Source organism: Drosophila elegans, unplaced genomic scaffold (genome assembly GCF_018152505.1).
Source record: "Drosophila elegans isolate 14027-0461.03 unplaced genomic scaffold, ASM1815250v1 contig_520, whole genome shotgun sequence".
Classification (NCBI taxonomy): Eukaryota; Metazoa; Arthropoda; class Insecta; order Diptera; family Drosophilidae; genus Drosophila; species Drosophila elegans.
In genome coordinates, this window is record NW_024545903.1 from 1,017,070 (window position 1) to 1,032,083 (window position 15,014).

General features: G+C 44.4%; 1 protein-coding gene across 1 annotated transcript in view; it reads left to right on the top strand.

Moving 5' to 3' along the window:
* LOC108149155 (Krueppel-like factor luna) overlaps nt 1-6,258 on the top strand; it is a 43,625-nt gene extending 37,367 nt beyond the window's left edge. Inside the window, exons 4-5 of the mRNA XM_041709900.1 lie at nt 3,374-4,261; nt 4,992-6,258. Of these exons, the coding sequence (XP_041565834.1) occupies nt 3,374-4,261; nt 4,992-5,164 (1,061 nt within the window). The 3' untranslated portion in view covers nt 5,165-6,258. The remainder of the gene's footprint in view (nt 1-3,373; nt 4,262-4,991) is intronic.
* Nucleotides 6,259-15,014: the final 8,756 nt, after the last annotated feature.

Genomic DNA, 15,014 nt, shown 5'->3' on the forward strand with positions numbered 1-15,014 from the left:
AGTCTCTGCTCATGAACTCTGAAAAGATACTATAGTTGATATCTTTCCTTATAACGATGCATGATCTGGGAGGTGATCCTCCTGGATCGCATATTACCTTAGTGTCCTTCGTGTACAGGCCTTTTATGCCATGGTGCCACCATGGCTCCTGTACAAGGGCTAGCCCGAGGTGTTGGGAGGTGAACATCCTCGCCAAGACAGCAGATGCTGCTTTGGCCCGATGGATGTTTACCTGGGCTAGCCGAGTGCTGCTTGATGCAGCCATCACTCCGAGGTTTGATGCTCCGTGAGGTCTGGTGAAGAGAGAGAGCAAGTCTCTCCACCACCGGCTATCACGGTCACCTCGGCTTCTTCGCAGCTTTCGTCCAGGAGGAGCTCCTGGGCCAGCTCTTGGGATGACATAGGGTGTCCATCCCCTTGGTCGTCCCCAATGTCCATGCTGGTGATGGATTGTTCATCCTGTTCACCTCGCTGTGACTTCGGCTCCACATTCGGTTGTTCGAGGGTATCCTCGACAGTCTTGCATGTGCCGTCATTGGGCGTCTCTTCCGGAGCTCTCTTGGTCTTTTTCAGACCGCTCACGGTGACGTGGCCAAACCGGAAGTTGAGTTTGTGGTCACGCTCCACTATCTCATCCCTTCCGGTCTGGTCCATCCCTACGACCAGGAGTGCACCAGCTCCGTCGTTCTTCCTGGAGATGACCTTCCAGGCGTCCGTCTCGACCCGGTTCTGGAAACCAATGAAGGCCAGTATTTCTTCATTGGTCCGGTCGGAGCTCCTCGGGCAGAACAACGTGGCGTTGTATGCTGCCGGGATGTCTGCTCCCGTGCGGGTCTCTAGGGGTACTCCCTTCCACGTCCGCAGCTGAGGTACGGCAATCTTGAGCCACTCAGCTGAGCCTTCATCCAGGCAGTCGATAATCAGGTAACCCACCCTGAAGTGGATTCCCCTGAACACGACGGGACCGCTCCACGCTGACGTGAGCATCTCGTCCATGACCGACTCCTGAAGCCCGGATAGTTCCTCTGCGGTCAGGCTGGCCGCCGGGAAACCTTCCGGGAGTATAGCCACCCTGATGAGGGTGGCTTTCTTGGCAGCCTCCGCGTAAGTCGGACGGGGTCCGATGACCGGCGGTGCCGAGCTAGAGGGTCTTCCTCCAGCGGTTGTCGGCTTCTGGTTTTGATGGGGCTGGGAAGGTATCTTCCTGGCCCGCACTTTGCCTTTACTGCCGCTGCTGCTGATGTGCTAGGCCCCTCTTGCTCAGGGACCCGTGAGGACGTCTCACTAGCCCCCGGGCCGTGCCTAGACCTTTTGGGGGTGTCCGTCGGTGGTGTGCGGCTGGTGTTCAGCCGTTTACCAACCGGTGCTGTCCCCAAAGCCGGCTGCTCCCTCGGCTCCTTTGCCTTCTTCAAGGCCTCCTCTGGTTTCATGCCCTGCATGAGGTACCTCAGGTACCACTTTACCTTTGACCCTGGCAGGCCACGCCTGTTGGGGTCGTCCAGTCCTCCAGGCTGTCCCAGGGCTGGAAGAGCGTCCTGCTTCTTCAGCTGCCTGATAGAGGTTGGCCTATCAGATGCGAGAGGTGGGCGTGCTGGCAGGGTAGCTCCTGCTGGCACCCCACGCTCCCTGGCTGGGAATGTCTGGGCTGCTGGTTTATTCCTAGGCGGGTGCGCTGCCGCCTGGGGTCTGTCGCCTTCGAGGGATCTTTCCTCAAAGTGTCTTGCGACACCGGTTGCAGGGATATCCTGCGGGATTTTTATTTCTTTGCTTCTTTTCATGTGTTCCCACGAGCTGCGGAGAAGTATGTGGTCCGCCCGGGCAGAGATCCGCTGTACCCGGGTAAGGCGTACTTAGGACAGGCGGTCGCCACTTGCCTGAACCCTCCGTTTGCGACTGGGCTATTTGTTAACTCGGGCCCCCAGCCAGGCTGACTATCGGCACGGGTCGAATGACACCTTAGTCCGGCACCGAGGTGAGATGTGGGGGATAGGATGGAGGTGGGTAGTCGTGAGGGAGGGGGTGTGTAAGGCTACGGTGTTAAGACGGCCAAACAAGCGTCTTGTCGGTATACCTCCATCGGTATACCCGCTGTTTGTCCGGGGTTGCTTATTTGCTTACGCTTATTCGCAACTAACCTTCCCAGAAGGTCGTTCGCTATCCGCAACCTGCGACCCGCCTGGTGGCCCCAGCTAAGCCTCCCTTCGAACCATCCCACTAGTTCTTGAGGACCAAGCTAAGGTATATAAGAAAGTAAAGAAGCCAAGAAGAAAGTAAGGTATATAAGAAAGTAAAGAAGCCAGAGAATCATAGTCCAAATAATGTAGTAGAGAAGGAAGCCAAGACAAGTGGCAAGCTTGAGCAAACTTCCCAGCGAATTCGGTTTGCTCAGCGGAGCGGAGTGGAGCACCCTTCAAATTGGGGGGCAGGTGGGGAAGGCGGGCTCTTGGCTAACGGCAGCAGCTGCAGTTTGGCTGGCAATTGATGTTGATGTCGCGGGCGCCAAAATCGACACACTTGTCCCAACTGCAACTGCAACTGGAACTGCAAATGCAACTGCAACTGGCAGCCGAAAGTGGCAGTCGTAGTCGTCGTCGTCGTCTGGAGCCCAGAGTACAGGTTAAATGGATCACGACTGCACGGATTCGCTGTCCGTCTGAATCGGAATCCGCGTCTTCGAGACTTGGAGTCTTGGAATATCCGTCCGTTCGTCGGCGCTGTCTGCCGGCCATAAAATACGCGACATGCAAACGTTTTTGATGCAATGAGGCGGTCGAACGAAATTAGGAGATTGTGTAAAGACTCTCGACTGACAAGCCGAAGTGTTCCCGGCCGCCTGTTTCCCTGGTCTTTAACAAGCATACTCTGCAAAGGAAACTCTAATTTGGATTTTGAAAATTAAAAACATCATATGCAAATTTATTTTAAGTTCATAACCATTTCTAAAGCATACTACGCATTCTACATTGACACACTTCTCATTGATAAATTCTTGATAGTAATATTAAGTTTTTTATAACAATATCATTTCAACCAATGGGTTATTTGTTCGTATTGCAGCAAAACATTTATATATCAGACTCAAAGCATGGAATTCTTCTTATAAATTTGCTTTGGATTTGCCTTAACTCTTAAGCTAGCTCACTTTTAAAATGAAAGACTGTTGCCAAGGGTATCGAAATCTTCGGCTTATTAAATTAGTTTTGCCCTGCCTTGTTTAAGGCTGGTAGTTTGGCTCAGTTTGCGGTTCATTTACGATGCTCATTAGGCATTGGCGGCCATAAAGTGGCCCCACCATTTTGGCCATTTTGTTAACCGAATCACACAATTGGCTTTCCTAACCGTCTAACCGTCTCTGTGTCTTCCCCTCTTGCAGCGAGCACTTCGCATGGGAGCAGCAGCAGCGGCGGCTCTGGCAGCTGTAAATCCTCGTCGGCCACCAAAGCGGCTGGCTACAGCAATGGCAAGCTGGGTGGATGTGGATCCTCCGGCTCCGGCTCGTCCTCGGTCTTTGGAGCGGGCTCAGCCGGTGCCGCATCGTTGGGGGCCTTTGCCCGCCAGCAACATCAGCAGCTGCAGCAGCAGCAGCAGCACCAGCTGCAACAGCATCAGTCGACGCAGCAGCAACAACTTTATGCCTCCGGTGTGTCCAAGTTGCCATTCTCGCCGTTCTTCGCGGCCTCGCCATTCTTTTTCACCTATCGACGGATCAGCGGCAACGGCAGTGGCAATGGCAGTGGCGGCGGCAAGCAGGAGGACAACAACAACAGCTGCAGCTACAACAACGGCAGCAACAGCGGCAGCAGCGGCGCGGGATCGGCGGCGAACAGCATGCAGGACTACGACCGCAAGTTCTCGCTGCTGAGCCTGTTCAAGAACCCCTACAAGTTCGGAGATGGCCAGGCCGCGAGGAAGTCCTCGTCGTCGGGCGCATCCAGCAAGTCCATGGCCTCGGGCGGCTGCTCTTCCTCCTCGCCGAGCTGGAAGAGCTACGCCGGCTCGGGATCACCACATGCCGCCCTCAATCCCGCCTTCGGAGGCATGGCTCTGGGGGCGACGCGCAAGGACAGCAGCAGTTTCAGTGGGATTAACTTTGGCGGTGGCGGAGGCTCCGCATTCGGACGATCCTCCTCCGACTCGACGGCCAACGGCGGCTACAATGATCTCTCCAAGAACCGCAAGGTACACAAGTGCGACACCGAAGGATGCGACAAGGTGTACACGAAGAGTTCGCACCTCAAGGCGCACAAGCGAACGCACACAGGTGAGATGCAGTTGATTTAATTTTAGTCAAGCAATTTTTTACGCTTATCAAGCATTAATTTATGCGATTAATAGAAACAAGAAAGCTGATCTCATGTATGCTACAGAAAATCCTAGGTCAGTCTTTTTTCATTTTCATCGGTACCGAGAAAACAGTTCATGTCTTTGCACTAAACATTTTTGTAAAGGATTTTTTTTTATATTTTGTATATTTTATATATTTGTTATGTTTACTTTTTTACAACAATTACAAAGTTGTGTGCTGTTCGTTTCTTAAAACCAAATATACAATTGTTAACCAATCATTAGAAAAAATATTTAAGAACATTCATTTTCATTTCGATAGATCAATTTCTCGTTGAGTTATGATGTATCAACTTTCAAAATGTATTCTCGGGAAAAACACGTTTAAAGTTTAAGGTTGAGCGGCTTCAATTAAAAATAATTTAAGATTCTACCTGATTTATAAGATATTTTAAAAAGTAAAACCTATCGAAAAAGCGTAAAATCGATTTTTGGTAGTACTACACTAGTAATGCCCCTTAAGTAGATTTATAAACATTGAGCCTTTTAAATGGCTATGGCCCCTTAAAAGGATATATTTTGTGGTTTTTCTCAGAATTTTTGTGTCATCCAAAGTAAAGGTACACTTATTTCAATGAAAATGACAAATCAAAAGGACAAACATTTGTTTTTACCAAACTAACCGGAAAACATCCAATCTTTTGCAGGTGAAAAGCCTTACGTGTGCACGTGGGAGGGCTGCATCTGGCGCTTCGCCCGCTCCGATGAGCTGACTCGGCACTACCGGAAGCACACGGGCGTGAAGCCCTTCCGCTGCCAGCTGTGCACCCGCAGCTTCAGCCGCTCGGACCACCTGTCGCTGCACATGCGCCGCCACTGAGGACTTGGAACTGCCCGTCTGGCCATACATACTCGTACTCGTAATCGTACTTGAACTTCAACTCGAACTCATATCCGAGAATACTCATCTGAGATGCTGCGGGGAGCAGCTCTTGATTATTTATATGCACTCGAACCACTTCCATTGATCATTTACGGAGACCAGATATTCCATGTCGCTTAAGTAGCTCAATTTAGACCTTAAGGGGGCTCAAAGCCCAACTTAGACGTAGTTAAACTGTAGTTACAGGGCGGAAAGATTTGTAAAATTTTTCACCTTTTAAGCCCAGACGACAATTGCCTTCAGAAGCCAAGTTAACAAAGTGGATTTTAACCTACTACACATAGAAATATCTGCATAGTTAAATATACATATACATACAGATAGTTTTGGATTGGTGCTAGCAACTTGCGTGTACATAGATCTAGATAAACATTTACAGCCTAGTTCGGTAAGAAGAAATTTAACTAATTTTAGATCAAATTTTTATTGGTTATTAAGTAGAAAATTTTATACAAAATCCATACGAAAGAGGCAAAACAACCGGAAGAGCCAAGCAAATCAATATTTATATAAATATATATAGAAATTCTCTCATCTGAAAGGTAATTAAAACATTTTGTACTATACGCATATGATGTGATAGTTGATGAGGATTTTGAAAAAAAAGAGGGGATCGGCAAGGAAAGTGTTGATTGGCTAGACATATGAAACTAAAACTGACTTTTTTATATAGCTTACAATACGCAGATCATTTTATACCTTTGAAATACTGGAAATAAAAAAACAATCTTTTTTACAACTTACTTAAAACTATTTTTCTTTAAGAATACACTTAATAGCAGTTCTTTAAAAGCCTTTTAGCATTATAAGAATGTTAACACTCAAAGAAATTCTGGTTTTACTCAGTAGAGATACCTATGTATACATTTCAAACTGCCTTATAGCTACGGAACGCACTGTATTCCCTGGCGAACCCCGAAAGCAATTTGCCTCATACCAACTGTCATCATAGATTTTAGCACACTCGCAGACAAACACAATAAAACACAAAAAAAACACAACACACAAAGGCAAAACAAATTGTATTATTTTTTGAGAAATAAAAGAAAAGCGAATACTTTTTTGTACCAAACGAAGCCTTGGCCGTGCTCATTACGGGATCGCTGGCCAAATCCGCGGAGCATTTTCATTTGAATGAAAAATCAATTGGCGCACAATGGGGCTGCGGCCAAACGTTAACCCACAAGTGTGCCCCCGGGGTTCCCGATCCTCCCCCCTCCGATCCCCGATCCGCCAGCACTGAGATGTGTGGCAAGTTGTCAGCGACTGCCGGCCGCCTTTTGCTTTGGCTCTGACTGTGGCTCTGGCTCTGGCTTTTGTGGCACGGCACGCACTCCCCGCCAATTGCAATTGTCCAGGGGAGCATTGTCGTCGTTTGTCGTTTTGCAACTTTGCAGCGTACAACTGCGCGTTGTTTGCAATAATAAAGATGACAAATTTCTCGTCATTTGTAATTTCAATGCGAAAAGCCGGAGCTGGGAGCTGGTAGCTTGGAGCTTGGAGAGCTTGGAGCTGGAATCTTGGGCCTGGCAGCTGGGCTAATACGCATAACTGGTTGGCTAGATGGCTTGGCCTGGCTTGGATTGGATTGGATGACACCTGCAGCGGAAATCAGTGCATGAATAACGCTCTCGGTCATTAAGGCACAATTGTGAAATATTACGCATACGCCATGGCAATTTATTGGTAAATTAATAACCGAATACAAGGCAGCCGACAGTAGCGACTACTGCTACTGCCGTTTTCTGCTCCCAACTGCGCTTGGTGGTGTTGCCGTCACCGCGTTTAGCATAAAGGTTAGACAAATATAACAGACCGGTTTTTTGGGTTAATTAATATGCCTTGGGTCAGGTCAATATTGCGGCGACTGTCGGTTGCCGGCTATCGGCTGTGGAAGATGCTGGAGGATGGATATGAATGCCAGCGGCTGGTGGGCTGGTGAGGTCAGGTTTAATGACCCAAACGCATATGCAAATGAGTAAAAGTAAATAAAGTGAGAAGGTGCCTTAATTAACACTGATCGACGCTCCGTATGCCCTGCAGCAGCCATTAAGCAAAACCCTTTTGTGTCGAGGTAATCCCAAGTTGGGGATTTACCCATGGGAAAAGCGGTAGTGAAACGACATGAAATTGGTGGAAAGAAAGGTAAGTAATTTATTATCACAGATCATGTAATTTCATATTTTTGAGTGGTGCAAGCCCACACTTAAATACCCCTCTGATTTCAGAAATATAGCTGATATTGCGATGTTAATTTATTCCATTATAAACTATCAGACATCATAAAAAGCAATCGTTTGCTAATATTTTATGAGTCATAAGCCGTGATTTCATTAAATCGCACATACCCCATGCCACCCAGTGGACAAATATCAACTGAATACATTTAGATAAGCATTGAAATCACAGCGGTGCTCATTAAAAACCAATAAAGTCGCGTTGCTTTGCAGCCAGCTAGCGCTGTCCATCAATCGGAGGAGCAGGTTGGAGGTTGGATGATGGGGCTCAGGCGATCTGGGAGCGGGAACTACATACATATGTGTGGCTCAGGCTGTCGGCAGCTGTCCATCAGACAAAAAAACGCTCCAATAACCAAATCGACCGGCCACCAATTGAAGGAGTCTCAAAGCTGGCGATTTTCAGTTAGCAGCCTGGATCTTTTGCCGAGTTTTGAGTTAGGCCTCGCATCCACATCCACCAGTACACAGAGAGTAATTTAGTTTGATATGGATTTTATAGAGAATAAAATATCATGTTATATTCCAGTTAGTTATAGGTAAAATAAAAGTGGATTTTATGAATAATGTAAATAATGTTTAACAGAAGTAGAAGAAAATAAAAGTTACAAAAATATTTTACTAACATTTATTAGGTTATTTTCATACTTCTTGAACTTTACTTTACTAAATTCAGCTGCAATGAAATGTAGCAAAAATGTTTTCGGTGCACTTAGCCATCGACATTCATTTTTAATTTATTGTTATGCCTTTCTGCTGCCTTTTGGCTGCTGCAGATGCAGTTCGAGTTGCAGAAGGATGGAGTTGGAGCTGGAGATGGAGATGGAGCAGTGCGGCAGTTGCGGAGCAGCTTGGAGCTGCTGGTCGTCAGGTCATGTGCAATTTATGAAACGGCTTTGCATTGGCCGCGGCCTGATTTTTGAGACACATTTGGATTTGGATGACTGTCGCAACGACGGCCACTGCGGCAACTGCGGGCTGCCGCTTCTGTCCGTTTGATTTGTGATCGATTGTGTGTCGTTAGTTTGCGACATGGGGCATGAAATCTTTGACACCTAACGGTAAACGAACGGGCCGCGAGACCTCGGATCACAGCAGTGGGTGCTCCAGCCCCCTTGATGCCCTGTCCCCCTCCCCACCCCCCATCAAGCCATCCCCTTACCCGGCATTAAATTGGAACGATGATGCCGGGGCAGCAGTTGTCAGTTGGCCAAAGTGTTTGGCAGTTTTGCCATTTATTTTACAGGTGAGTGAGCATAATGGACAGTTGCCCGTCGCAGCAGTTGCAAGTTGCAAGTTGCCGGCTTGTTGGCTGGCTTTCTGGCTTTCTGGCTTTCTGGCTTGCTGGTTACCGGCTGGCGGGTACATGCTGTGCGCTTTGGCTCAATTAAAAATGGAATCGTCTGGAGGAGGTCGCCTCATTTGACAATTGCCGGGTCCCAAATACAGGCAAATAACCGTTTGGGCCTGTCTTCGCATGGCTTTCTTCCACTTACCCCGCCAATTTCCAGCCCCTCATCCCGCGCATCGCCTCTATCCGGCTGTCGCTCGCAGTCCCATGTTTAATTTTGTTAAGCAAAAATGCTGGAAATTAAAATTCCCATCACACCATAAAACCCATAAATCATCTTTTATCTAAGCGAGTCTATCGGCGCATGTGAGCGCGCGCCAACTTCGGTTCGGGTTCGTTCAGGAAAAACAACAGAAAACCACCAGCGAACGTGGCCGTGTGTACGAGATGCTGCCTGGACGCGATTGGGAACCTGCTCGGACCTCTCCAGCCTTAATGAGAATTTAATATTTTTCAATAAAAATTTGTAAAAGGCGCGTTAGCTGCTTGTCCGCCATCGGGCTCCGAAGAGGCTCCTCTCACCGGCCCAAAACCACCCGTTTCGGTGGGGGCGTCCACGCGGTGGGGCAGTGCACATTTGCCATGTGTGTCTTGGCTATTAACGCACTTTTGTTTGTGGCCATTGGCCATTGGGCATTGGGTAGTGGGCATTGGCCGTGGCCTGGCTATGAAAGACTGCGCCGCTGGTGAGTCTGCGGCCCGAAACGATGATTGCCGGCTGAAAATGTTGAGGCAGCGGCAGCGGCAGAGGCAGCTGCAGCTGCAGAGGCAGAGGCGTAGGCTGCTAGAAGGGGGGCGGTGCAAAACAGGGGTCTTTAAGGTGGTTCTAACTACTTTTATGATCCTGTACGTACCATGTTGTAATTGTGGGTATTATATTTATATTTATCGCTTGTTTTGCACTCATTGAAAGGAGGTTCTTGTTAATAAAAATTTGATATATGGTATTTGAAAAGACAGTTAAATTTTTCATTAAGTTTAATAGTTATGGTTTTACGGTAGTTCTACTTAGTAAACAATTTATATTAATCTGTAGAAAAAAAAATAAAGTTAGGATGCCGTTTTGTACGTTACACTAAAGACTATGTCAATTTCTTTTAAAAATTCTCTTTTCCAAAGAAATACATTTTCATAACAATAAATACGAAATTACAGATGTCTTCAAAATTGTAGCTCTGCTGCATGTGTAAAGTAACTTATTTTAACTATGAGCTCATTCTTAAAAATTGAGAACTTACTTTTTTAGAAATTTATGTTTGTTTCAAGATGGATTAAAGTATAATATGTGATTGAAATTGTTTAGATGTTATTTAGTACATTTTTTTGAACCTTCATATTCGTCGATTTAATTTTTTTTTGGTTAAGACTTAGTAGGGGTGCGGCTATTTTTAACCCTTTTTGGTTCGAAGACACAGCCTCTGTTCGATGTCCTTTCTATCTTTTTGTTTATTGTGTGTAATTGTGGCTTGGCTTTTTTGTATCCTTGCCCTAGACCTTCAAGCAGTTACAGGCCTATTTTTGTTTGCAGATCGAAGATCTTTGTTTATGTGCCTCTTTCCCAGTTCCAGTTCTACTCCCAGTTTTTATTCCCCTCCAAAGTCGAAGTCCCTGTCCAAGGAAAGGCACACATTGCATACGAAATTAGTTGCTTAAGTTAATCTGAGCGAGCGTAGAAACCAGGAGGGATGTGAAATGCGGGACTCGGCCAAGAGTGTCAATTGTCAGTGGCTGTCGCCGTTTAGACGTCTTGGCTGGGTCGAGGGCTTCTGGGCCAGGTCTGCAGCAACGTAGAAGTGGGCCTAAAGACCCAGCCCATCGTTGGCGGCGCGTGCAGACTGTGGGCCTGTTTTAATATGCCAACAATGACAATCAGCTGTCACCTCTGGTGCGCCATGTGTCTAGAGTCTAGAGTCTAGACGCCAGACCGTGATCCCGACTGCGGGCCAAAAGAAATTGCATGCAACAACCTGAGCGATTGCAGACTGGGCGCTGATTGTGGCAGCAACAACATCGCACTGCCAGCAACAACAAATAAATATGTCATTTGGCTCATTATAAAGATAGCAAAAGTCTCTTTCTCCCTGACCAGAACTGAGCTTGCAGCTATCTGCACCAGCAACTGGCAACGTGCAACATGCAGCATACAGCATACAGCATGCGGCGTGCCCCCAGAGCTGCTGCGTCACATTTAAACGTTTAATGATAATTTATGAATGTTGTTGTTTTTTATTGCAACAACAATGCCGTAAACCAATAAATCTTAAGGATCACATAAATCTTGGCGCTAACTGAGACGGCGACTGCAGCGGCAGCGCCAGCAACATCAACATCAACAGCAACAGCAGCAACGTCCGCAAAACAGAGCAACTTCCACTCAAAACTTGCCACAAATCGCGGAGAACCATTGACCAATTGGCCAAAACTGAAAATACCCTAATAATCGAAACGCACAAGGCGCAGGATACAAATAAATTTTTACAGTTGCAAAAGATTCGAGGGGGCAAAATGACGTGAAATGGAGGTGATAATCAAAGGGGAACTGTTGTGTGAAAAATAACAATTATTAAATTTACTGTGGGTTATAACAGGGGATCTGCGGTGTTAACGACATGGGATGTCATAAACCAATGGTGTTTATTTAAATAAAACTTTCGTAAATTAAATAAATGAAAGAATAAACAATTTGCGGCTTTCAAATCTTTTTATTAAATTACTATGTTATTGGTTTCAAGCCTTTAAAAACTTTAACAAAACATATTACAATGCTGAAAAGGGTGTACCGATTTTTTTTTAATTAGATAAAATCATTATAAGTGTGTGTAAATTAATTTTTAGTAAACAAAAATATTGCAACTTTTAAAGTTAGATTTTTTAATTGATAATAAAATGGAAATAGTCTTTGGGAAGATACACAATGTTTGTGGCTCATATTCTTCGGTAATTATACATTTACATTTGAGTTCATAGACTCATAACTGCATGATGTATAAACATTTTTCACTGCAACACTTGTTTGAGTATTACCCACCAGAACTTCTCGGTCAAAACTCAAAATAACGTCAGATCCTGAGCATTGCTCCTCAAATAACCCACTCAAATCGATCCATGATACCATTGAAATTACCAAAGAATTTCGAAGCTGATCCAAGCCAATTTCTAACGCTCTCAGGCACATGCTGAACCTGAGTTACCCCAGCTCTCTGAAGGATATAAACAATAATTTGGTTCACTTGATCAAACGGCGGGAGTTGCTATTGACAGCTGCAAAACCTTGACGTCGCTGCCTGGCTGGTGGTGCGTGATTTGAGCGGTGCGATGTGGATATGGATGTGGTGCAGTGGCGCAGGGGTACGGTGGTACGGTGGTGCACTCCTGCGGTGCCCGGCTTTGTGGTCTTCTAATGTGTTAATAGGAACCGTCCGCTGATGCCGCGACTGCGACTCTGGGGGAGATTGCTCAATTGTTTTTGCTTTTTAGAAAGGCCTCTGGTGTAGGCTAATTTTTTTGCCCGCTTGCGAGTATTGGATTTAATTTAATTTTTGTGCTTTTCATGCTTCGTTAACATATTTTGCTTATAAGGATTTCCCGCGAGCAGCAAAAAGAAATCACAACTGATCAGTGAACATGCCGCCAGGCAGCAACTGTTGCTGCTGCGGCTTCATTGTTGCTGCAGGTGCATGTTGCCCCAACAATGCCATAAATTGTGACATTGGTTTTTGCTCTCCCCCTCGCACTCTCCCAGCATTCCCCTACATATATCCCCCAACTCCCCCTCTCAAAAACCCCCCATACACACACACACACACACAGAGATCTAGTGACCAAGAGCAAAAACTTAAACCTGGCTAATTCTTTTTTGTAGTCCAGACCGCTGCAGGGGCAAAAAAGCTTAGAACGAGTTTTGGCATTTACGACTCACTCACTCTGGGATCTGCACCACCCCCTCTGCCACCCCTTCCCCTCTCTCCCCTGCCCCCCTTTCCGCTCCAAAAGTGCGGTAGTTGCGGCAGTAGCCAACTGCCACCGCCGCTTTTTTCTGTTCTCGTCGTTGTCGCTTGCCGCATTATGTTGCTGCTTAATTGGTTATAAATTAATTAAACGTCGATTAATAATCCGGCTTCTTGTCAGTTAAAGCCGCCGTCGTCGCCGTCGACGGTTGGTTAGTTGTAGGTTCTGGGCTTGGGAACAAGAACAGTGCAGTGGTAGCACCGGAACACTGTAAAACTATATTAGAAATAAGATAAAAGTTAAATTATCCATTCTAGATCACTTTTAACGAATGTTTAAAAATGTTGAAAAACGAAGTGTTATTCCTTGATATATAGTCAAACAACGAAAACTATGTTCAACATGCAAAATTTGTTTAATTTAGTTTTGTGAAGTAACATAGTTTGTCGTAATTCTTTTGAATACATTTTGACGAATTTCGTAAATCCGAAAAATAAAAATTTTTTCGTCACAAAGTTTTAGTTCATTGAGGATGTTTAAGGTTTAAGTACTCAACAATAAAAAGATTTTTTTACACAATTTTCTTATATGTTATTATATTTTTAATTTATCTAACAAACAAATCAAAAAAAAATTAAGAAAAATATGTAAGTACATTTTGAAAGATTACATATGAATTTAACAAAATGTTTTTAGTAAAAATTTGACTTAAATAAATAATAATAAATAATTAAGCATTCAATTTATGAGTGATTAAAAATTTTTGGAGCATAGAAAAAGAAAGAAACCACAAATTACCTTGCAAAACAACGTAAAATCTTTCAATAAATTTGATGCAAAATGTTTACCTAGCTCACTCTACATGTTTTACAGATATTTCTCTCTCTGCAACAGCAACAATAACCATGGGCAGTGTCCAAGTACCAGCTTAAGTCGCACACACACTCACGAGATGAGTTGGCAATAATGAACTTGTTGTTGTCGCTGGCTTGAACTTTGTGTAGAAGCCAGAACAGCAGCAGCAACAGCAGCAGCAACATCAGCAGCAACAACTTGAGCCACAGCAGCAACATCGGCAAGCACAGCAGCAACAAGAACTCATTAATGGGACTAGACATCGCGTTGGACCCGGAGTATCGATGACCATTTGGGCGTTTGGGTTCAGCAACTGCTGTCAGCCGCTTGTCAACGTTCTTTTGCTCTTTGGCAACGGGCGAGCAGAAAGGTTACGGGTTAGCAGCTGAAGGGGAATATGACAATTTCCAGCTACCAATTCAATAATTGAAAAAACCATCGATGCCATAACTGAAATGTTTGCTGTGAGCGCGCGAACAAATTAAAATAAATTAATTATTCAGTGAAAAGTTGAGCACGAACATGGGGCGCACTCACTGCTGGCCGCACTAATAAATGAATTGGAAATGAGTCGTTAAAGGAACCAGGGCAGATGATGAAATGAACGATGCATTTATTTATGAAACAATTTGTAGAGAATCTTGTTGAGTTAATTGAAAGCAAAACAAATATTGAAAATATAAAAACTCAAAGAGGTGGAACTAAATTATTTATTAAAGAAGGAGAGAAGCAGATAAAGAGTTTTTTCAGCCATATTACCAGAGTAAGTAACTAGCTGTACCTAAAGACCAAACCAAAACTGCGTTACGCGTAATGGTTTTTATAGTTTTTATGTTTTATTTGCGTTGCCTTCCACTCTCACTCTTTCTGTCATGTACCTTTAATTTAGTACCCAATTATATATAAATCTTATGTGGTTAATGATTGGGTAAATATTTAAAAATGTATTTTATGCTGAGTACATTTATTTTAATGTACGTTTCTTTAAATTTGGCTTTGTTTTAAATAATAATCCATTTAAATAACTAAAATAAATAGATTAGTTTTAAATTTGTAAATTCAACTCCGGAGTGGTTTATAGCCCTAATGATAATGAATGTTAAATACGTATAATACAGTTATTTCTTTCTCTGCTTTAGCTGCATAGTCGATATTTACATATTTTACAATTATACACCCAGAGAAAAATCATGGTCAGTCCAAATATTTTCACTATTAATTAAATATTTTCGGTACTATTTTAGCTCCGATAGGTGTTGTGTTTAAATTTAAGTATAGATAAACTTAGTTTTAAATTAAAAAATAAACAGCAATATTGTTTGTCGATAAACAAATTAAATATGTTAATGATAACATTTGGAAAAACAATGTAACATTCAAATATATAAAAGTATTT